This window comes from Giraffa tippelskirchi, chromosome 10, assembly GCF_054371585.1.
Source record: "Giraffa tippelskirchi isolate mGirTip1 chromosome 10, T2T-mGirTip1v1.2.pri, whole genome shotgun sequence".
Taxonomy (NCBI): domain Eukaryota; kingdom Metazoa; phylum Chordata; class Mammalia; order Artiodactyla; family Giraffidae; genus Giraffa; species Giraffa tippelskirchi.
The window spans coordinates 34,685,162-34,708,573 of NC_137284.1; the positions used below are offsets into that span (position 1 = coordinate 34,685,162).

A 23,412-nucleotide genomic window follows, 5' to 3' on the forward strand; every position below is an offset into this window, starting at 1 on the left:
TAATATTGTTGTTGTTGCTGTTGTACAGTAGCCCAGTCATGTCCAACTCTTCGCGACCCCATGGTCTGCAGCACGCCAAGCCTCCCTGTCCCTCACCATCTCCCGAAGTTTGCCCAAGTTCATGTCCATTACAAAATGGACAAAATGTTACTTACATTTTCACAATAAAATGTTGGGGAAAAATCACAGGCAACAGAATCAGCTGAAATAGGGACAACAGCAACAACAGCAATAGCTACTAATTACTGATTGCTGGGTTTACAAATATTACATCATTTAATCCTCCAACAATCTCACTAGATATATATTTGTCTACTAGTTCACATGAACAAACTGATTCTTAGGTTAAATCACTTTATTCAAGGTCATCTAGTTAGTAAATGGTAGAACTTAGATTCTTTCAACCTCAGGTCTCTCTGGTTGTAAAACATACATCTTATCTATTATGCAGCTTAGGAGGCATCCCCTTGTAAAACTGCAAGTACCCCAATGGCAAAAAAAATACATTAAGCTGCATCCTCTATAAACATCTTGACATGTATTCAGTGATCTGATCCCTTCTCATTTCATATAGAAAAGATACATACAAAAAGGCAAGTTCTGACAAAAAAGAGACAGGCCCAGAGAAGATGGAGCCAGGCAAGAAAGAACCCAGTTACCCCACTTCAGAGAGAAATTCTGGGCAGCAGGAGCAACAAGGTCTGGTCTAGGGACATGCTCCCACAGTCAGGAAAGGTGATCACTGCAAAAGGAGATGAGCAGTCACAAGCAAAGCTGATCTCTCATCACAGTTCTGCCTAAGACCAGCTTCCAGCAACGCCTTCCTGAGAAAAAGGGAAACTTGAAAAGACAGAGAAAATGAATTATAGGGAAATTTTAATACCTCTCCCCAAATTTATTTGGCACAACAATATGTCTATGGAATGTTAAATGATACTTTGTGAAAAAAGACTTTACAGTCAAATAATTTTAGGAAATGTTGTAGCAGCAAATGTGAACAGTATTCTTAACTACAGGATTTCTCACAGCCTGTAACATGCTCAACTGCAACGTGACTTTCCAAAAGTGAGATAGAATGTGATTATTCTCAATAAGTTTTTGGAAATGCTGAGCATGAGAAAGTCAGAAATTAAGATTCACAAACTTATCAAGCTTAAAGCAATAAGGAAATGCAAGCTGAAGAAAAAAGGCAAAAGAGTGTTTTACTATTGTGATAACTCTCAATCATTCGTGATAAGTCAAAAATACCTAATTGTACAGCCCTTTTCTCAGACAATGTTCCTGAGACATGAGCCAATCAGAAATACTCAAGAATATATGAAAATCAAGAACTAATCACAGAATTATTAAACTATCTACTGCCATGCAATAGATCATGCATAACAAAGATCATCATTCTTTCCTGCATTTGGACTCCCCCAGTAGACTTAGCTCTTTCAAAATGCAGCACAAGACTACGGAGCAGACCCATGGAACGCAGAGAAGAGCATTATGTTCAAGCACGGCATGGCAGATGAGGTAGGGTGACAATGCAAGCTGGGCAGAGGAAGAAGGGGGCGCTGATGTGCAGCAACAAGTGGCCTAAAACTCTTGAAGAGAAGAGTAACAAGTGAGTGTGACTCACATGCTGGCATCAGATCCCCTCTCAGAGCAAGAACACTGGGCCTCTGTCAGGCAAAGAAAAGGAGTCCCCATGAATAGCCATCTCTGCAAACAGCAGTTACTGTCACTCCCTAAAAGACACAAGCATGGCTGGAGACCGGCACCAGCTGACAATACTTGGGTTTTGGCAGCCCCACTTACACAGAGAGAACATCATGATCAGAAACTTGGCCTCTGCTGATAGAAATTCCATGTCCAGATTAAGGGCAATCCTGGGCCCACTGTCCTCTGTGAGGTCAGAGCACCCTTGGAGTACTGTGTCCAGTTCTGAGCACCACACTCTAATAAGGACAATGACCAACATGAGAAAATTCAGAAGGCAGCAATCAGCATGGGGAGTTGAGGACAAATTGGTAATTTGTATCATTCCCAATCTTTTATTATTACAAGTAAGGCTATAATAAATATCCTTGGGGCTTAATCTATCTACCCTTGTTTTCTTGAGATAAATTCACAGAGGAATCACTGGCTTGAAAGAAATAAACATTTTTAAATCTTTTGCTACATCATGTCAAAGTACCCTATAGAAAGGAAGTATCAATTTGTAAGGCTACCAGTATGCTAGATAGAAGGCCTGGAAAATATCACTTAAAATTTGTTTCCCATAGATCAGTGGTGCTAGTGGTAAAGAATCTGTCTGCCAAAGCAAGAGATGTAAGAGACATGGGTTCGATCCCTGGTTCGGGAAGATACCCTGGATAAGGAAATGGTAACCCACTCCAGTATTCTTGCCTGGAAAATCCCATGGACAGAGGAGCCTGGTCGGCTATAGCCCACAGGGTCACAAAGAGTAGGACATGACTGAAGCAACTTAGCACTTAGCAAGGCTAGACAGAAGGCCTGAAAAATATCATTTAAAATATGTTTGCCACAAATTCCCTGGTGGTCCAGGGGTTAGGACTCAGCACTTTCACTACTGGGGCCCTGAGTTCCATTCCTGATCAGAGAATTAAAATCCCATAAGCCACACGGGGCTTCCCTTGTGGTTCAGCTGGTAAACAATCCGCCTGCAATGTGGGAGACCTGGGTTTGATCCCTGAGTTGGGAAGATCCCCTGGAGAAGGGAAAGGCTACTCACTCCAGTATTCTGGCCTGGAGAATTCCATGGACTGTATAGTACATGGTGTTGCAAAGAGTCAGACACGATTGAGCGACTTCCACTTCACTTCACTTCAAACCACACAGTGTGGCTAAACAAAAAATAATTGAAATAAGAGAATTTGATTATTTTAGGTGTTTCTAAATTTCCTTTCTACCACAAAGATTCTGTAAGTCTAAGCATCATCGTCTAGCTTAAAAGACACACTCCCTAACATATCTCTATGTATAGATGACCCTTGAAAAACACAGGTTTAAACTGAGTGGGTCCATTTATAAAGATTTTTCTCCATAAATATACAGTCAGCCTTCCATATCCACAAATTTGGTATCGTGGATGGAAATTTCCATCTGAGGCTGGCTGAATCCACTGATGGGAAACCCATGGATAAAGAGGCTCACTAACCCTACTTCTTGTTGTTGTTTAGTCGCTAAGTCGTGTTCAACTCTTCTGTGACCCCATGGACTGTAGCCCACCAGGATCCTCTGTCCATGGGATTTCCCAAGCAAGAATACTGGGTTGGGTTACCATTTCCTTTTCCAGCAGATCTTCCTGACCCAGGGATTGAACCCACGGCTCCTGCTGCATCAGCAGGTGGATTCTTTACCAGGGAAGCCCACTGACTGTAGTATACCATTTTATATAAGGGACTTGAGCATCCATGGATTTTTGTAGACACATGGGCTCCTGGTACCAATCCCCTGAAGATACCACGGATACTAAGGGAAGACTGTATTCCACTAAGAATTGTGGGGTAGCCAAGAGCGAATAAAGTTTTCCCCAAAACACACATATTAGCAAAACCTCAGCACCATTCCCATGTTTATTCAAAAACTAGTAATTCAAAAGAAGATATTCATAAACTTTTGTTAAACTACTATAAGATGTATAAAATACCCATATAAATGTTAAGCTAAATCTTATGAAATTGTCATGCTTATAAGCCAAACACAAATATTGGCATATTTGGTTCGATTTCATATAACATTTCAGCTTAACCCTGAAATTTGCAATTATTACCCATATGACTTGGTCTATTAATTATTTACTTAGGGACTGTGATCTAATCAAAGAAAAATTCTCTGCCAACCCCTTCTATTCAAAATACTCAGCATTGAGATAGCCCCTGTCTTACACTATTTATTTTGTAGACACTAACAAACAGTGTCTTCTAAACAGTTTCTACATATGGCATAGCATTCCTACTTAGACCATAAATCCACTGATATGGGAACAGCTGGGGATGAATCTGCTAGTAAAACTATTGACTATTCCTTGAGGTCAGGTGTCTTCCCTACAGTGACCTAAGGAGAAATATATAATAACCATCCCACGTCACAGAGAAGGAAATAAGCTCAGAGAGGTCTGACTACAGATATACAAATTTAAAACTGTGAATACAGGTTCTGAGCCCAGAATCTGGCTACAAACTCTTGGTACAACAATCTTGATATGTGTGTGTGTGTGTGTGTGTGTGTGTGTGTGTGTGTGTGTGTGTGTATCATATAGTAACAATCATATGCATATAACTAGCATCAATTTAGTGCTTACCATACAGTAGGTCCTATTAAATCCTCAAAATGATTCTAATAAGCATTATCTCCATTTTGCTGATGAGGAAACCAAAGGAGAGAGAGGTTAAGAAACTTCTGCGAAGTCATACAACCAGGAAGTAACAGAACTGGGATTCATATGCAAAACACTCTGAAGATACCGTGTGTAACCACTACACTACACACACTCAACTCTGAAGTCACAGTATAAGAATCAGATAACAACAAAAACAGTACCTAAACATACCTGCAGCCTCATGCTTAATTTTTTTTAACAAATATATATTTTTTTATTCTTAGGTTACAGTTTTCTAAGTGCATTTGTTTTAGGTAAAAACTTAGAAGGGATTCCGTGGCAATATAAAATTACAAAATCTTTTTATTATGCAATAGTAAAAAAAAACTGTAAAGCAGTAGAGTAAAATGAGGTTTAAGAAATGGACAGATTTAATTCACTTTCTATTTCCTAGAACAAATGTGAACATTCAGGAAAAAAACATAACAAGAGCATAAGAGGTCCATTTTAATAATTCTGTTTTAAATGTAGACATCATGGAGATAGTAGAACACTGTAATCTTAGTTCCAAACTGATCAGCTCTTAACCCAAATATAATGCCACGTATACCAGAGAAAGTAAAGATAATGAGTTGTTTGAAAGCTTTAAGTGTCTCACTACCTATGAAGATAAGCATTTGAATAACAGAAAGAAAAAGAAGGCAAAGAAATGCTTTTAAAGAAGATAGGTTAAAAAAAAAAGACCTATCTCTTCTCAGAGAGTATGGCCCATCCACATTAGAGAAAGGATTAAGCAGATACATTCAGCTTTTCTAACAGATTTTCTTTCTCTAAGGCTTCAATACCCCTCTCACACTCACTCAGATAATCACATTAGTTTTGTCATTAAAAGCTCCCTTTTCATAGAATGCACCTAAACCGCTTAAGCCACCCAGAGAGGTCGCATACATTATCAAACACCAAGACAAACAGAAGAGATTTTCCATCTTATGCCTTATTATTTCACTGTATCTATCTGCATGCTCAGGAGGCTACGCCAAAAGATTTGGTGAGCTATTAGCTGAAAAATGATTCCAAAATAAACAAACTACAGTATCCTTTACCACTGCTCTTTAAGCTGAGAACTGAGAGCTAGCAGTTTTTATGCTGACAGAGCAGTCAAATGACAGAGGGGTTTTCTATTTCCCTTTTCTCCTCTTCCTTGTGTTCTATCAGCCAAGGCCATGATTATTTCTGCATGAATGTTGCAGCTTCTGTTAACAGTAAACAAAAGCAAATGGAGTCTGAGTGTGCATGGCTCAAAGATAAATTAGAAACTTGAGTTGATGTGGAAAATGGCTTTCAGACGCTCCATATGGATACTTCAGAACTGTATAAGGTCCAGGCAACACTGGAAATCACCTGCTTTTTCCCGTAACTATTACATATCATCTCACCATCTTCAGCTTGCGTTACAGACTCAGAAAAGGATCGCTGTTTGTTAGTCCTTTAAAAAGGAGGAAGTGTATCAGAGGGAGGAGGAGTCCTGGTTAAATGGAACTATCCAAGTGAAAGAGCAGTCTCCAACTGGGTAGTGTTCCAGGGATTAGGGGGTTGGGAGAACAGAGAGGGGGTCAAGAAAGGAGAAACAGAATGAACAGTGAAAGAAAGTGATCTGAAGCTAAAAGCTTGGGAGGGAGACATGTAGTGGAAAAATTCTGAAATCAGATAGGATAAAATTAGAGATAGATGAAGGCAAAGGAAGTTTCTCAAGCAAGAGGCAAAGAGAGGTTACTTTTGGTGGGGTGCAGGCAGGAAACAGATTTATAAGCATATCATAAACAATCATGATTTCCTTAATAAGTCAAAAAAAAGGATAAAGTTGGTAACAAAAAAAATAATAATAATAACTGAAGGAAATGACAAGAACAAGTCCTAGATAAAAGAAGTAAAAGGTGATTATTAGGCAAAGGCACAAAGTTACTTTGCCTTAAAAATAAACTTTTAAAATATATATATGTACACAAAAGATAAAAAAGACTGTGCTAAATCAAAAACACATGACAAAATATTTGAGATATTCTCCACTAATTTTGAGTGATTACTTAGGAGAGAAAAAAGACAAGACTATATATTTACAGTTAAGATTCAAAAGCAAAATATCTCAAAAGGAATATTAAAGATGTGCAGATAAAACCAGTTAGGCTGTTGACTGTTCCAAATCATAAATGAACATTAAAAGATGTATTCCTCTGGCACTTTTTCTAAGTTGGGTCAGCAAACTACAGGCCCCAGGCCAAAGCCAGCCACTGCCTATTTTATAAACACTGTTGGAACATAGCCTTCCTCATTCATTTAAATATTGTCTGTGGTCACTATCTTGCCAAAGCTACAAAGCTGAGTAGCTGTCACAGAAACTATACAGCTCACAAAGCCTAAAACATTTACTATCTAGTCCTTTACAGATAAAGTTTGCAACCCCTATTCTAAATAACAAGGGAAGTCCCCATATGTTTTTATCATCTGACAACTCATTCTCCAAATGGGCATAAAGATGCAAATGCAATTCTCCCTCTGTACAAAGTTAAGTCTGATAGTTGTCACACTGGGGCCAGCAATCTACCCAACTCTTCCCTCAAGTCTTCCATTAATAGTTCAGTGCAATACGGGAGAAGATCATGGGCTCTGAACAATGGTAGACTCGCATTCAAAACCACTTCTGCTACCTCTTAGTAGAGCTTAAATTTCCTCTCCATAAAACTGGAATTATAACTCTTCACTGTGCGGATTAAATGAGATAGGATATATGAAAGTGCTTTATAAATTTAAAATAATATAGAAAGATAAGACATTATTAGCACCTATACATTTATGGAGACTAATGGTTTCAGATTTAGTTTTTTCTCATAATTTTAATTCAGGCTTTCTTACCATGTGAGAGAGATTTACTCTTTAAAATAATTTTGTAGTGTCAAAATTCAATTTAATTCAAATACACATTTACCTCTGGCTTGCTATGTGCAAGATACTCACTGGCCATTCTACTTTTTAGATGAAGAAAAATATCTCTAGTAGCAAATGGTCTTGTTTCATTTGGGTTACAAAGTTTTAAGCAAGGTGTGCATTTAATAATTCAAAAGGACAGCTAAATTAAAATTGCTTTTGAAATCTGGTTCTTACATTTCCAATTCTCTATACATTTACAGCACTCGCTCTAGCTGTAGAGTCTGTTCTATTCTCTGAATTTAAAAACCATCAAGTTGGCCAGCCTTTCTTTCTAAAACTAAGAGGAATGCTCTTTACAAAGGAATGCTTAACAAGAATACATACAATAAAGAATTCTGGCATGAAAAGAACTTTAAATTTTATTGTGTCATGTTTCTTTAAATTTTCCAGAGCATTTTCACATCCAATATTTTATTTGATCCTCAGCACAACCTTACTGAGAATGTAAGTATCATTACCCCATTCTGCAGAGGAAGACATGGAGGCCTAAGAAGAGGAGAGACTTGCCAAAGACCACACAGCTGGTAGAGGGTAGCTCTGGATAAGGATCCGGAGTTAGTGCTCTTTGTACTTCACCTTGCTGTATGTATTTAGCCTTTATGATGTCTCTAGCACTTAGAATATATTCAGCAGTTGACTGAATCATAGCACCATGATAGCAGCTGCCATTTATCAAGCATTGACCATGTATTACATATAGCTCTATGTGACTCACATATACAAATTGTGTGTATGAAGTATACAGCACAGAATTGGGCACATAGTAACTACTCCATTAACAGCAACTATTGGTCTTATTTCTAAGAGTTAGTTTTTAGTTCTAAGAGTTGTAATTCATACAACTCTGTAATCTATGCATTTTACCTCCATTATTTAAATGAGGAAACTGAAGTTCAGAAGAGCTAGGTAACACGTCCAAGTTTGAGTAAAACCAGGATTCCTAGCTAGGTTTGAGATTCAACTAATTCCAGAGTTCCCTTGTCACTGGAATTTCCTCTGATGCTGAAAGTCAGAGAATGCACCAAAAAAAAAAAAAAAAAGCGAGAGGGGGGCCAGTGAAGAGAGAGAAGGATGTTATTAAAAGTGATGAAAGGATATCTTCCTGTTACCTTGATAGGCCAAGCAGGCAAAGGCTGTAAAAAGTTGGACTCGTAAGGGTAGTCCACCATTGCCAGATTCACCCACGTTTCAGAGATCCAGTCTTTCAAACGCTGAACATCCTGCGATTTTGTTAACGGAGTGCATAAGTGAAGGGCTTCAGAGAGCCAGCGCAAGCCAGGGCCTGAGAATAGAGTCACATTGTTGGAATCTAAAAAGCCCCACTCAACAAAAGGGTTTTACAGGTCATTTATTCTACACCTGGTGTTTTAGAAAACTCAATCTCTTATGCACTTTCTCCAAGAAGGCTTTTTCAACATTCAACAAAATATCTTTAGAGCAACTGGTTAATCTCATGATAGATAAGTTGCCGATCTTCATGGAGCTTACCAGAGTTAGTATTCTGAATCACTGTCATTTGTAAATAAACAAATGACACACTATAGAGCAAGGAGAATGCATAAACTACATCTAAATAAAACAATGGATTTATCGACAGTGTTGAGTAAAAGACAGCAGAGGCAAAAAATACATATTATGCAATTCTGATTATTAAAAAATTCAAGAGTAAGCAAAGTTAATTTACGGTTCTAGGGTTCTAGAATTCAGGATAGCAATTGGTTTGATAAGCACAGAGGTAGTTATCTGCAAAGGGCCAGAGGGGATTTCGAGGGGAAGGGGAAGGGAGGGATTTCCTGATCTGCCTGCTGAATACACTGTGTATTCACTTTGTAAAAATTCACCAAGCTGTATATTTTGATTTGTGTACTTTTCTATATATTTTATTTAAATATGTAAAGTGAAATAAAAGAAAGTGTTAGTCGGTCAGTCATGTATGTTATATTTAAATAAAAAGTTTACTAAAAAAGTGGAAAGTGTTAGATTTAGCACTTAAAAGGTACAAAAAAACCCCCCAAAACATGATTCCATTCTCTTAATTAAAGCTTACCCTTTTTTGCAAGTCGACTAATGGCATCCCAGGACCTGCGGATACTCTCTGAACAATTTGGGCCACTTTTGCTAAAATCTGTAGTTACAATCTTCATAAATATGTCACAAGGCACAAGATCATTAAACTGCCAGATGGGGGCAGAGGATGCAAGAGCTCTAAATGGTAAGAAGACCAAAAGAAAGAGAACAGAAAAAAATGTAACTCACAGAATTCAACTTTTAAAATTGAAACTGATACTGAACAAGAGTGGTGAGAAAAATCTACAACTCTTAGTGAAATAGAAATTAGAAATCTCAGTACAATAGAATAGAATATGTTTTACCTCCCCTCCCCGCAAAAAACACTCTATGTTCGCTTTGCTGATCATTAAGAAAGTGCTCACGTCCAATATAAATGCATTTACCCAACCACCAAATGAGGATACTTCATCCTGAACCAGGCTGCAAGCATGCCACCATAAGAGCCCCCTAGGGCAATGACAGGTTGATTTCTAGCTCCTGGGATTGTTCTTTTCAAGTATTTGATTAACTTTGCAAAATCAGCCAGAGCTTGTTCTGTTGTCAGAAAATTCAAGTGTCTGGAATCCTAAAGAAAAATAACAAAGAACATGGGTATAAATGTGCACATAATAGCAGCTTAGGCATAACATAGATCCAGAAAAAAGCCAGATAAGCTTTTCTCCAAATAGAATTTCCAGGCAACTGAGTTAAAACACCCAGTTAAAGCATTAGCGCTGCTAATTTAAACTCATGGAAAAGTGATTTTAAGTTTGTGGGAAGAAAATAATGTATTTTTGCATTCAAATGTAATTTCTATTAAATGCTATTTACCAAAGACTTCACTGAGGTAGTAGAAACAACAGAGACAAACCATAAGTAACATTTAACAACAGATGTGATAGCATACAATACTAATTTTAACAGACAGCTATTCTATTATAATTTTTATTTCAAATCTTGAAACATTACAAAGGATACCATATAAAGCAAAGGTAAACTAAAATCCTGTGAAAAATGGAAGTAAGAATCATCAGTAAAAATAAAACATCCTTCCTCATCAGAAAGATTATTATGTCTGATATACCAACAACTGGAACAAGTCAGCCTGCCTGTTGTACAACTATAAAATTGGAGTTAAGGAAAAAAAACAACATACGGAACAACCTTTTTCAGACATTGGAAAAGCAACACAAGAACTTTGATTCCTGAGAGAAGAATGTTGTTGTTCAGTCGCCAAGTTGTGTCCGACTCTTCGTGACCCTATGGACTGCAGCATGCCAGGCCTCCCTGTCCCTCACCATCTCCCTGAGTTTGCCTAAGTTCATGTCCATTGAATCAGTGATGCCATCCAACTATCTGATCCTCTGTTACCCTCTTTTCTTTCTGCCTTCAATCTTTCCCAGCATCAGGGTCTTTCCCAATGTGTCAGCTGTTTGCATCAGGTAGCCAAAGAATTGGATTTTCAGCTTCAACATCAGTCCTTCCAAAGAGTATTCAGGGTTGATTTCCTTTAAGACTGACTTGTTCTATCTCCTTGCTTTATAAGGGACTCTCAAGAGTCTTCTCCAGCACACAGTTCAAAAGCATCAATTCTCTGGCTTTTTTAAAGTCTAGCTCTCACATCCGTACATGACTACTGGAAACACCATAGCTGTGACTTACTCAGCAAGTAAGTTCCATGATCATCTAGTTCTCTGCCTAGGGAGAATTTCCTCACTGCAGTGTAGGGAGGTGGAACTCAAATGGAGTTCTGCTAAGCTGAGAAGATTAATGAAGAGTCTCCTTTTAAAAGGTGAAGCCTAATTCTTACCCCTTTGAACTGAGTCTGGACTTAGTGACTTGGTTCTAACACAAATAGAATGTGGCAGAAATGATATATGACTTCCAAAGTCTGGTCATAAAAAGCATTGCAGGTGGACTTCCCTCGTGGTCCACTGGGTAAGACTTCACCTTCCAAAGCAGGGAATGTGGGTTTGATCCCTGCTTGGGGAGCTAAGAGCCCACGTGTGCGTGCATGCTTAGTCGCCTCAGCTGTGTCCGATTCTTTGCGACCCTGTGGACTATAGCCCACATGACTTGCGGCCAAAAAACCAAAACATAATACAGAAGCAATATTGTAATAAATGCAATAAAGACTTAAAAAAAAAAAAGCACTGCAGTTTCCACCTTGCTGTCTTGGATGGCCAACATTGAGGGAAGCTAGCTGTCAGGTCATGAGGCCACTCAAGTAGGCCTTTGGAAAAACCCAAGAGAGGACAAACTAAAGCATCTTGCTAACACCCAGCACCAATTTGCCACTCATGTGGATCCTCCGTATAAGCAGAGAGGGTCCTCCAACCTCAGTCAAGCCTTCAGATGACTGAAGCACTGCTGCTGCTGCTGCTAAGTCGGCTTCAGTCGTGTCCGACTCTGTGTGACGCCATAGATGGCAGCCCACCAGGCTCCCCTATCCCTGGGATTCTCCAGGCAAGAACACTGGAGTGGGTTGCCATTTCCTTCTCCAATGCATGAAAGTGAAAAGTGAAAGTGAAATCGCTCAGTCATGTCCGACTCATAGCGACCACATGGACTGCAGCCTACCAGGCTCCTCTGTTCAAGGGAGTTTTCAGGCAAGAGTACTGAAGCACTAAATGACATCTTAACCTCATGAGATCCCCTGAAACAGAACCACCTAGCTGAGTCACTCCAAATTCTTTACCCACAAGAACTGGAAGATAGTGAACGTTTATTGTTGTTTTAAGCCACTAAAGTTTGAGATAAATTGTCATGTAGCAACAGATAACTAACACAGCTACCTATCCATATCAGACTATCCTATTTAACCTTCATATTTTGGTCTCACCACTCTGACTACTCCCATCACCTGGTATATTTTGAAACCACAGAGGCCCATTTTTCCTCTCTCCTAAGCATGTCACTTACTCCTTTAACCTTTCCTCTTATCCAAGATCGGAGAAGGTAATGGCACCCCACTCCAGTACTCTTGCCTGGAAAATCCCATGGACGGAGGAGCCTCATAGGCTGCAGTCCACGGGGTCGCTAAGACTGGGACACGACTGAGCGACTTCACTTTCACTTTTCACTTTCATGCATTGGAGAAGGAAATGGCAACCCACTCCAGTGTTCTTGCCTGGAGAATCCCAGGGACGGCGGAGCCTGGTGGGCTGCCATCTATGGGGTCGCACAGAGTCGGACACGACTGAAGCGACTTAGCAGCAGCAGCAGCAGCAGCAGCAGCAGCTTATCCAAGATGTATGCTCTCTGACTTCCTAACTTCTCTCTCACGGTCTGTCACAATTTTTTACTTTTAATTTTCATGGCATGATGTATAGTTGAGTGCGGTTTTTTCCCAATCCTATGCATTTTCAATATTCCCTCATGCTACTGACAAATTCTGCGAGCATATGAAGGGAAAGAAGAAGATCATAGAGAGCCCTCACCTCCTTTTTCCTAGCAGAGTATGGACCACAGGGAACTAGGAAGGAGGTTGTGTTTTTATCTGCAACAAAGTACTTCCCAATGGTTTCAAAACCTGTCAACTTCCCTAATCAGATAATTATGCAAAATAATAAACTAAAGAATAGAGTTTCCCATGCAACCTAACAAATATCAGCAAATCACTCTGGTTTTCATTTATAACACAAGAACTTTTTATTTATTTATTTACAATATAAGATAATAAAACTTCTGAAAATAAAAAGTTCTTTCAACAGGAAGGCTAGAAAATGACTGACCCAAGTTCCTCTAACTCAGATTTCCCCAAAAGCATGGTATGAGGATTTCCCTGGTGGTCCATTTACCTTCTAAAGTAGGGTGTACAGGTTCAATCCCTGGTCAGGGAACTAAGATCTCACATGAATTAGGCCAAAAATATCAAAACATAAAACAGAAGTAGTGTTGTAAGAAATTCAGTGAAGACTTAAAAAAAAAAATGATCCACATAAAAAAAAAGAAAGAAAGAAATCTTTTTTAAAAAATGTATGGTAAGTGTATAAAGGGGGTATACAACATAATCCTAGGTAGTGCACAAACATTTTTAATTTAATACTTGTTTTATTTCAATATAATTTAGAAAAAAAATAGTACATAAAGCCTTTATTAAGAAAACACTAAGTTTGAAAAGTGAGTTGTTAAAAGAAAAATAGTGATGAATACAGACGGCAATTCCATATAGTCAGAATCACAATGGAGAAAGCAATGGCAACCCACTCCAGTACTCTTGCCTGGAAAATCCCATAGACAGAGGAGCCTGATAGGCTGCAGCCCACGGGGTTGCTAGGAGTCGGACACGACTGAGCGACTTCACTTTCACTTTTCACTTTCATGCATTGGAGAAGGAAATGACAACCCACTCCAGTGTTCTTGCCTGGAGAATCCCAGGGACGGGGGAGCCTGGTGGGCTGCTGTCTATGGGGTCACACAGAGTTGGACTCAACTGAAGTGACTTAGCAGCAGCAGCAGAATCACAAGGGTAGTACATAAGTGACTCAGCTGAGGAAAGGATGTCTTGGCTTATTACACTGTAGATTTGTGGCCAAGGGCAAAGTTCCTAGTGACTAGGTGACCTCTCTGAATCATAGAAATGATCTGTCCTTATTTTGTTGAAAAACACCTTACTAAACAAGTATTTGTGCACTCCTAACATTTTTTCTTTGACTGTGTGGATCACAATAAACTATGGAAAATTCTGAAAGAGATGGGAATACCAGATCAGCTGACCTGCTTCTTGAGAAATCGATATGCAGGTCAGGAAGCAACAGTTAGAAATGGACATGGAACAACAGACTGGTTCCTAATAGGAAAAGGAGTACTTCAAGGCTGTATATTGTCACCCTGCTTATTTAACTTATATGCAGAGTACATCATGAGAAATGCTGGGCTGGAAGAAGCACAAGCTGGAATCAAGATCACTGGGAGAAATATCGATAACCTCAAATATGCAGATGACACCACTCTTATGGCAGAAAGTGAAGAGGAACTAAAGAGCCTCTTGATGAAGGTGAAAGAAGAGAGTGAAAAAGTGGGCTTAAGGCTCAACATTCAGAATACTAAGATCATGGCATCAGGTCCCATCACTTCATGGCAAATAGATGGGGAAACAGTGGAAACAGTGGCTGACTTTATTTTGGGGGGCTCCAAAATCACTGTAGATGGTGACTGCAGCCATGAAATTAAAAGATGCTTACTTCTTGGAAGGAAGGTTATGACCAACCTGGATAGCATATTAAAAAGCAGAGATATTACTTTGCCAACAAAGGTCCATCTAGTCAAGGCTATGGTTTTTCCAGTAGTCACATATGGATGTGAGAGTTGGACTATAAAGAAAGCTGAGCACCGAAGAACTGATGCTTTTGAACTGTGGTGTTGGAGAAGACTCTTGAGAGTCCCTTGGACTGCAAGGTGATCCAACCAGTCCATCCTAAAGGAGATCAGTCCTGGGTGTTCATTGGAAGGACTGATGTTGAAGCTGAAACTCCAATACTTTGGCCACCTGATGAGAAGAGCTGACTCATTTGAAAGACCCTGATGCTGGGAAAGATTGAGGGTAGGAAGAGAAGGGGATGACAGAGGATGAGATGGTTGGATGGCACCACAGACTCAATGGACATGAGTTTGGGTAAACTCCGACAGTTGGTGATGGACAGGGAGGCCCGGTGTGCGGCAGTTCATGGTGTCGCAAAGATTTGGACACAACTTAGCAACTGAACTGAACTGAACATTTTTTCCAGTGATAGACCCAATAATTTACATATGTAATTTATAAAAAGGATTATTTACTGATATTTTTAAACAATGAAAAGTTCTCTCCAGTCTCCACAGCCTTAGATTAAGATTTACCTGGCAAAGGCTAGCCTCATCACACTGAGTTAAAGACTGATCAATACTATAAAAATGGTAATAATACAATCTTTTTTAAATGTCAATCTGTTTAAATTACATATGAAAAGATTAAACACAAGTTACTGAAATGTCAGGCAGTTCAAGTTAAAGCTATCATTTTTCTTACAGTGGAACATGTAATTAGAAACTGTTCACACTTACCGAGAAGGAGTCAGCACCAAAGGGTAGGGACTCCCCATAGTACCGATGTTCAGCAAACACCAACATGGCTTTCATTTCCTCGGCTATGTCCCACATGAACCCCTAGAAGGAATTTACAAATTCACAGGGTAAAATTAGGATGTGAAAAAAGTCTTAATTTTTTTTTGCAACTCATACGAAATGGATGTTAAACCGTATCAAAAAGAGTTCTCTGAGAAGCTAGACAATTCATATTTGTACTACAGATAAATGATATAACTGTTTCGTTGTTGCACATCCATCTTACACTGTATCAGAGTGAAACAATTCAAAACAAGACCAAGTTGTACAACTACCAATCATTCCAGCTCTCCTTATTCTGACACTCTAGCCTTGGAATCAACATTATGTCTAAAATAGGCTTCAAACTGCACTGTGTCCCAAAGAATCTAGGAAAGAGCTGAGGATAACTAAGCTATCTGCCTACTCACAAACAACTTTTATTTATAACATAAAAGACAACAGTACAAATTGGGTTTTGTATTAATCTTATTTACATGAAGATAAATAGTAGCTAACAATAGCTAGTATTAACTGAATGCTTACAACTCATTAAATACCATAAGCACTTTATATGTATCAATTCACTTAATTATCATAACAATCTAAGAAACAGGGACTTTGATTATTAATCTTGTTTACATGAAGATAAATAGTAGCTAACAACAGCTAGTATTAATTGAGTGCTTACAACTCATTAAATACCATTCTAAGCACTTTATGTCTCAATTCACTTAATTATCATAACAATCTAAGAAATAGGGACTTTGATTATTAATCTTACTTACATGAAGATAAATAGTAGCTAAAAACAGCTAGTATTAATTGAGTGCTTACAATTCATTAAAAACCATTCTAAACACTTTACATATATTAATTCACTTAGTTATCACAAGAATCTAAAAGATAGGCACTTTGATTATCTCTCCTTTACAGGCAAGGACACAGTTTAAACAACCTGTGACAGTCACAGAGCAAAAAAGTGGCAGAGCCAACATTCAAGCACACGCCACTAGCTCCAGAATACAATCATGAAGTGCAAACCTCCTTATTTTCACACATAATGCTGGTCATTAATCAACGACTGCATTTTTTTCACTTACCTAAAGCTGTGACCTCAGATTCCTTCTTAACAAACCATTCTAGGTGGCCAACATCAATTAACTAGATTTAGATTTGTTGTTGTTATTTAGTCTTTTGTGACCCCATGGACTATAGTCCACCAAGCTCCTCTACCCGTGGCATTTCCCAGGCAAGAATACTGAAGGGGGTTACCATTTCCTTCTACAGGGAATCTTGCAGACCCAGGGACTGAACCCGCATTTCCTACATTGGCAGACAGATTCTTCACTACTGAGCCACCAGTGGAGTCCCAGATTTAGATTTAGCATAGATTAAAACTGCTTGTCATTCCTAGTGCACATTGTTGCTTTTTAATGAGCTCTTATTCCTTTACAAAGACTGAGTGAAAGTGTTAGTCACCCATTTGTGTCTAACTCTTTATGATCCCATGGACTGTAGCCCACCAGGCTCCTCTGTTCATGGAATTCTCCAGGCAAGAATCCTGGAGTGGGTTGCCATTCACTTCTCCAGGCGATCTACCCAACCAAGGGATCAAACCTGGGTCTCCTGCATTGCAGGTAGATTTTTCAACACTGAGCCACCTGGGAAGCTCCTAACAAAGACTAAGACAAACTTTTTGTTTGTCTTGACCAATAAATGAACAAATAAAGAGCTGTATGCATGTGAGGACGGAGAGTTTAACCTGATATTTGTGATGGTTTCAATAACCCCATTTTCTCTTTTAACACCTTGCTTATTCCCTATCCCTGCCATATACCTACAGACACTGTACCCCAGCTCAAGATGCCCTCTCCTGCCTGCCCTCTTGATGACTTGCTGGTCACGCCCTCCTATCAATACCATTCTCAATAGGTATGGATCTCTATTACTTTGTTGCAATATTTGCTTATCTGTGTCTGACCCTACCAGAGTATGAGTTTCTTAACAGTAAGGATCATCCATCAAAGTAATCAGAAGAGTTGACCTCAGGTTTTGAGAGGAAGCAAATGCATTAATTTGGACGCGAGCTACCCCGCGCCCAAGGTCAGGAGATACCCCACATCCAAGGTTAAGGAGCAGTGGCTGTGCTTTGCTGTAGCAGTCATGAAGAGATACCCCACGTTCAAGTGAAACCCAAGTAAGACAGTAGGTGCTGGGAGAGGGCATCAGAAGGCAGACAGACTGAAACCACAATCACAGACAACTAGCCAATCTGATCACAAAGACCACAGCCTTGTCTAACTCAATGAAACTAAGCCATGCCGTGTGGGGTCACCCAAGACGGTCGGGTCATGGTGGAGAGGTCTGACAGAATGTGGTCCACTGGAGAAGGGCATGGCAAACCACTTCAGTATTCTTGCCTTGAGAACCCCATGAACAATATGAAAAAGCAAAAAGATAGGACACTGAAAGATGAACTCCCCAGGTCGGTAGGTGCCCAATATGCTACTGGAGATCAGTGGAGAAATAACCCCAGAAAGAATGAAGGGATGGAGCCAAAGCGAAAACAACACCCAGTTGTGGATGTGACTGGTAATGGAAGCAAGGTCTGATGCTATAAAGAGCAATATTGCATAGGAACCTGGAATGTTAGGTGCATGGATCAAGGCAAATTGGAAGTGGTCAAACAGGAGATGGCAAGAGTGAACGTCGACATTCTAGGAATCAGTGAACTAAAATGGACTGAAATGGGTGAATTTAACTCAGATGATCATTATACCTACTACTGTGGGCAAGAACCCCTTAGAAGAAATGGAGCAGCCATCAGAGTCAACAAAAGAGTCCGAAATGCAGTACTTGGATGCAATCTCAAAAATGACAGGATGATCTCTGTTCATTTCCAAGGCAAACCACTCAATATCACGGGAATCCAAGGCTATGCCCCAACCAGTAAAGCTTGAAGAAGCAGGAGTTGAACGGTTCTGTGAAGACCTACAAGACCTTCTAGAACTAACACCCAAAAAAAGATATCCTTTTCATTCTAGGGGCCTGAAATGCAAAAATAGGAAGTAAGGAAACATCTGGAGTAACAGGCAAATTTGGCCTTGGAGTACAGAATGAAGCAGGGCAAAATCTAATAGAGTTTTGCCAAGAGAACGCACTGGTCATAGTAAACTCCTCTTCCAACAACACAAGAGAAGACTCTACACATGGACATCACCAGATGGCCAACACCGAAATCAGACTGATTATATTCTTTGCAGCCAAAGATGGAGAAGCTCTATACAGTGAGCAAAAGCAAGACCAGGAGCTGACTGTGGCTCAGATCATAACTCCTTATTGTGAAATTAGACTTAAATTGAAGAAAGTAGGGAAAACCACGAGACCATTCAGGTATGACATAAATCAAATCCCTTATGATTATACAGTGGAAGTGAGAAACAGATTTAAGGGACTGGATCTGATAGACAGAGTGCCTGATGAACTATGGACAGAGGTTCATGACATTATACAGGAGACAGGGATCAAGACCATCCCCAAGAAAAAGAAATGCAAAAAAGCAAAATGCTTGTCTGAGGAGGCCTTACAAATAGCTGTGAAAGGAAGAGAAGCGAAAAGCAAAGGAGAAAAGGAAAGATATTTCCATCTGAATGCAGAGTTTGAAAGAATAGCAAGGAGAGATAAGGAAGCCTACCTCAGCGATCAGTGCAAAGAAATAGAGGAAAACAATAGAATGGGAAAAACTAGAGATCTCTTCAAGAAAACTAGAGATAACAACGGAACATTTCACGCAAAGATGGGTTCAATAAAGGACAGAAATGGTATGGACTTAACAGAAGCAGAAGATATTAAGAAGAGGTGGCAAGAATACACAGAAGAACTGTACAAAAAAGATCTTCATGACCCAGATAATCATGATAATGTGATCACTCCCCTACAGTCAGACATCCTGGAATGTGAAGTCAAATGGGCCTTAGGAAGCATCACTACGAACAAAACTAGTGGAGGTGATGGAATTCCAGCTGAGCTATTTCAAATCCTAAAAGATGATGCTGTGAAAGTGCTGTACTCAATATGTCAGCAAATTTGGAAAACTCAGCAGTGGCCACAGGACTGGAAAAGGTCAGTTTTCATTCCGATTCCAAAGAAAGGCAATGTCAAAGAATGCTCAAACTACCACACAATTACACTCATCTCACACGCTAGTAAAGTCATGCTCAAAATTCTCCAAGCCAGGCTTCAGCAATACGTGAACCGTGAACTTCCAGATGTTCAAGCTGGTTTTAGAAAAGGCAGAGGAACCGGAGTTCAAATTGCCAACATCCGCTGGATCATCGAAAAAGCAAGAGAGTTCCAGAAAAACATCTATTTCTGCTTTATTGACTATGCCAAAGCCTTTGATTGTGTGGATCACAATAAACTGTGGAAAACTCTGAAAGAGATGGGAATACCAGACCACCTGACCCGCTTCTTGAGAAAACTATATGCAGGTCAGGAAGCAACAGTTAGAACTGGACATGGAACAACAGACTGGTTCCTAATAGGAAAAGGAGTACCTCAAGGCTGTATATTGTCACCCTGCTTATTTAACTTATATGCAGAGTACATCATGAGAAATGCTGGGCTGGAAGAAGCACAAGCTGGAATCAAGATCACTGGGAGAAATATCAATAACCTCAGATATGCAGATGACACCACTCTTATGGCAGAAAGTGAAGAGGAACTAAAGAGCCTCTTGATGAAGGTGAAAGAAGAGAGTGAAAAAGTTGGCTTAAGGCCAACATTCAGAATACTAAGATCATGGCATCCGGTCCCATCACTTCATGGCAAATAGATGGGAAAACAGTGGAAACAGTGGCTGATTTTATTTTTGGGGGCTCCAAAATCACTGCATATGGTGCTTGCAGCCATGAAATTAAAAGACACTTACTCCTTGCAAAGAAAGTTATGACCAACCTAGATAGCATATTAAAAGCAGAGACATTACTTTGCCAACAAAGGTCCGTCTAGTCAAGGCTATGGTTTTTCCAGTGGTCATGTATGGATGTGAGAGTTTGAGTATAAAGAAAGCTGAGCACCGAAGAATTGATGCTTTTGAACTGTGGTGTTGGAGAAGACTCTTGAGAGTCCCTTAGACTGCAAGGAGATCCAACCAGTCCATCCTAAAGGAGATCAGTCCTGGGTGTTCACTGGAAGGACTGATGTTGAAGCTGAAACTCCAATACTTTGGCCACCTGATGCAAATAGCTGACTCATTTGAAAAGACCCTGATGCTGGGAAAGATTGAGGGCAGGAGGAGAAGGGGAGGACAGAGGATGAGATGGTTGGATGGCATCACTGACTCAATGGACATGAGTTTGGGTAAACTCCCGGAGTTTGTGATGGACAGAGGGGCCTGGCATACTGCAGTTCATGGGGTTGCCAAGAGTCAGACATAACTGAGCAACTAAACTGAACTGAACTGAACTGAAATGTATTAAGTGACTATTTTCCTACGTCTATTTCAAGGTGTTTTTATTTTTCAGATAGGTCCATGTAACATATTAACATTAAATAACATTATGTGCCAGCATTGTTTTAAGTTCCTAGTTCTTATTTGCCCTCACAACAACTCAGCTAACTGGACATTACTATATCCATTTACCAGGTGAAAACTGAGACAGAGAATAAGAAACTTGCTCAGTCACAAAGCATAGTGGCAAAATCATAATTCAAATCTTATCAGTCTGGCTGACATTCATTCTTGACCACTATGCTATACTGCCTCTCAATAAATAAATGTTCAGAATATGTAAATATGCAACCCAAACATTTCAGTAAGTAAACAAAGGTGTGTCTAGGGCTGTGGAGGGCCTGGATCTGTCCTTCTAGGATCTGCCTTTACACAGTTACCTAGAACTCTTCCCACCCTGAGGAGCTCTTCCCTCTACCACTTCTGAGGTCAGAGATTCCTGGCAAGCCTTACATTATGCTGCAGTGTCCATCAGAGCAGAAGGGTCTGTGGAGGTAGGAACAGCTGCCTGCCTATGATACAGAAGACAAGCTGGGAAAACAACTGGATAGAAGCTGACCCATGGTCTTGGCATAAAAGAGCAATCACACAAGAAACAGAAAGGGAGACAAGACAGCCTCAGTTGTTTCACAGAATTACAGAGCAGGAATCTGATGGAAAATAAATTCTGATTTCATCTGTCATTCACCTAAGAGAAATAGAGATCTAGGATCTCAGTTCTTAGGGAATTATTTTATTTTCAACTAACATATTTAGACTAATAACATCCTAAGGAACGTTATTTCCTAAGGAAATAATTAGAAATATGGAATACAATAACACAACATAATTGGGTTCATATCTTTGCTTTTAATGCAGTTCAGTTCAACATTTACTACAACCTTCTGAATACCAAGCACCATGTCAGACATTGGCAGGGGAGAAAATATGACTCAGTCCCCACCCTAAGGTAGTTCACAGACTAGCTTTCTGGTAAAAAGTTGACATTTTCTAGTCTTAGCTCTGGCTGATTAAAAAGAAAATTTCTTCCTTTCATGTGTCTTAATTAAGTTTTGTTAACAGATTTAAGCATTATTAGGGGAAATCAGGAGAAGGCAATGGCACCCCTCTCCAGTACTCTTGCCTGGAAAATCCCATGGACGGAGAAGCCTGGTAGGCTACAGTCCATGGGGTCACTAACAGTCGGACACAACTGAGAGACTTCACTTTCACTTTTCCCTTTCATGCACTGGTGAAGGAAATGGCAACCCACTCCAGTGTTCTTGCCTGGAGAATCCCAGGGGCGGCGGAGCCTGGTGGGCTGCGGTCTATGGGGTCGCACAGAGTTGGACACGACTGAAGCGCCTTAGCAGCAGCAGCAGCAGCAGGGGAAATATGTACACCCATGGTGGATTCATGTCAATGTATGGCAAAACAAATACAATAGTGTAAAGTTAAAAAATAGATAAATAAACTAATTTTAAAATAAAATAAAAAATAAATAAATAAATAAAAGAAGATAGAATATATAGTCAGAGAAGCAAGCTAACAGCTACACTATTTTTTATCCTCACAAATGTAAGAAAAATAGTACAATAGGAAAGCTAAAATATAGCTACCTTTGTCCATTCCTATTTGAAAATCAAACTTGCATTTTTTTTTTTCTTATTTGCACTGGCTTTGTTTAGATTTTATTAATTAATTCATTTAACAAATATTTATTGAGTACCTGCTATATGCCTAACATAGTCCTGGATCTAGGATACACCACTGAACATGAAAACAAAAATTCCTGCCCTTGTGTTCTCATTCTAGACTGTAATAATAACAATAAACTATATTTATTACATAGTTATGACATCCCTACTCCCATTTCTCCCATATCCTTGTTCAATTGTGAAATAAGTTGGGATATTTTTTCATCTTTTAAAATTCAGTTGTTCAAAAATAGTATCATATTTCATTCTTTCCACATGTAATTCTTTAAGGCTGAACAGGCTTATTGGATGTCTGTATTTATTCTTTTGTAAACTGCCTATTCACATATTTTTGCCATTTCTCTATTATTTGTGAGTTTATCTTTTTGGTTTTTTTTAAAGAACTTCAGAATTATTTGGTCATATATACTACAAAAGATTTTTTTCCAGTTGATCATAATAAAAAAGAAATTGAGCACAAGAGTTTCACAAATCTGCACATACCGTGTTATTGCAAAACCAGATAATGTCCCCTTCATTACCAGTGTAGAAAAGTATTGATCCACCATCTTCCTTCCAGTATTTATCAGCTATTAGGTACCGCTGTTTAAAAGTTCTATCAATATTAAATCCAAAGTGATCAACCTATGACAAAAAAGAAATAGACAAGACATATTTCAAAGGATAGTAATTAAAAACTAAAAAGTACATATATTATTCTTCCATTCAAATCAAGCTATGCTACAAAAATAAAAAAATTTCAAACTTCATTTGGT

General features: G+C 39.2%; 1 protein-coding gene across 20 annotated transcripts in view; it reads right to left on the minus strand.

Moving 5' to 3' along the window:
• The window catches only part of PRCP (prolylcarboxypeptidase), an 89,902-nt gene that overhangs the window by 20,979 nt on the left and 45,511 nt on the right, over positions 1-23,412 (minus strand). For all 20 annotated transcript variants that reach the window (XM_081536872.1, XM_081536867.1, XM_081536884.1 and 17 more), the window contains 5 exons: positions 23,141-23,281; positions 15,407-15,508; positions 9,769-9,950; positions 9,363-9,520; positions 8,425-8,597 (listed from right to left, as the gene is read on the minus strand). In XM_081536872.1, coding sequence (XP_081392998.1) covers positions 8,425-8,597; positions 9,363-9,520; positions 9,769-9,950; positions 15,407-15,508; positions 23,141-23,281 — 756 coding nt within the window. The remainder of the gene's footprint in view (positions 1-8,424; positions 8,598-9,362; positions 9,521-9,768; positions 9,951-15,406; positions 15,509-23,140; positions 23,282-23,412) is intronic.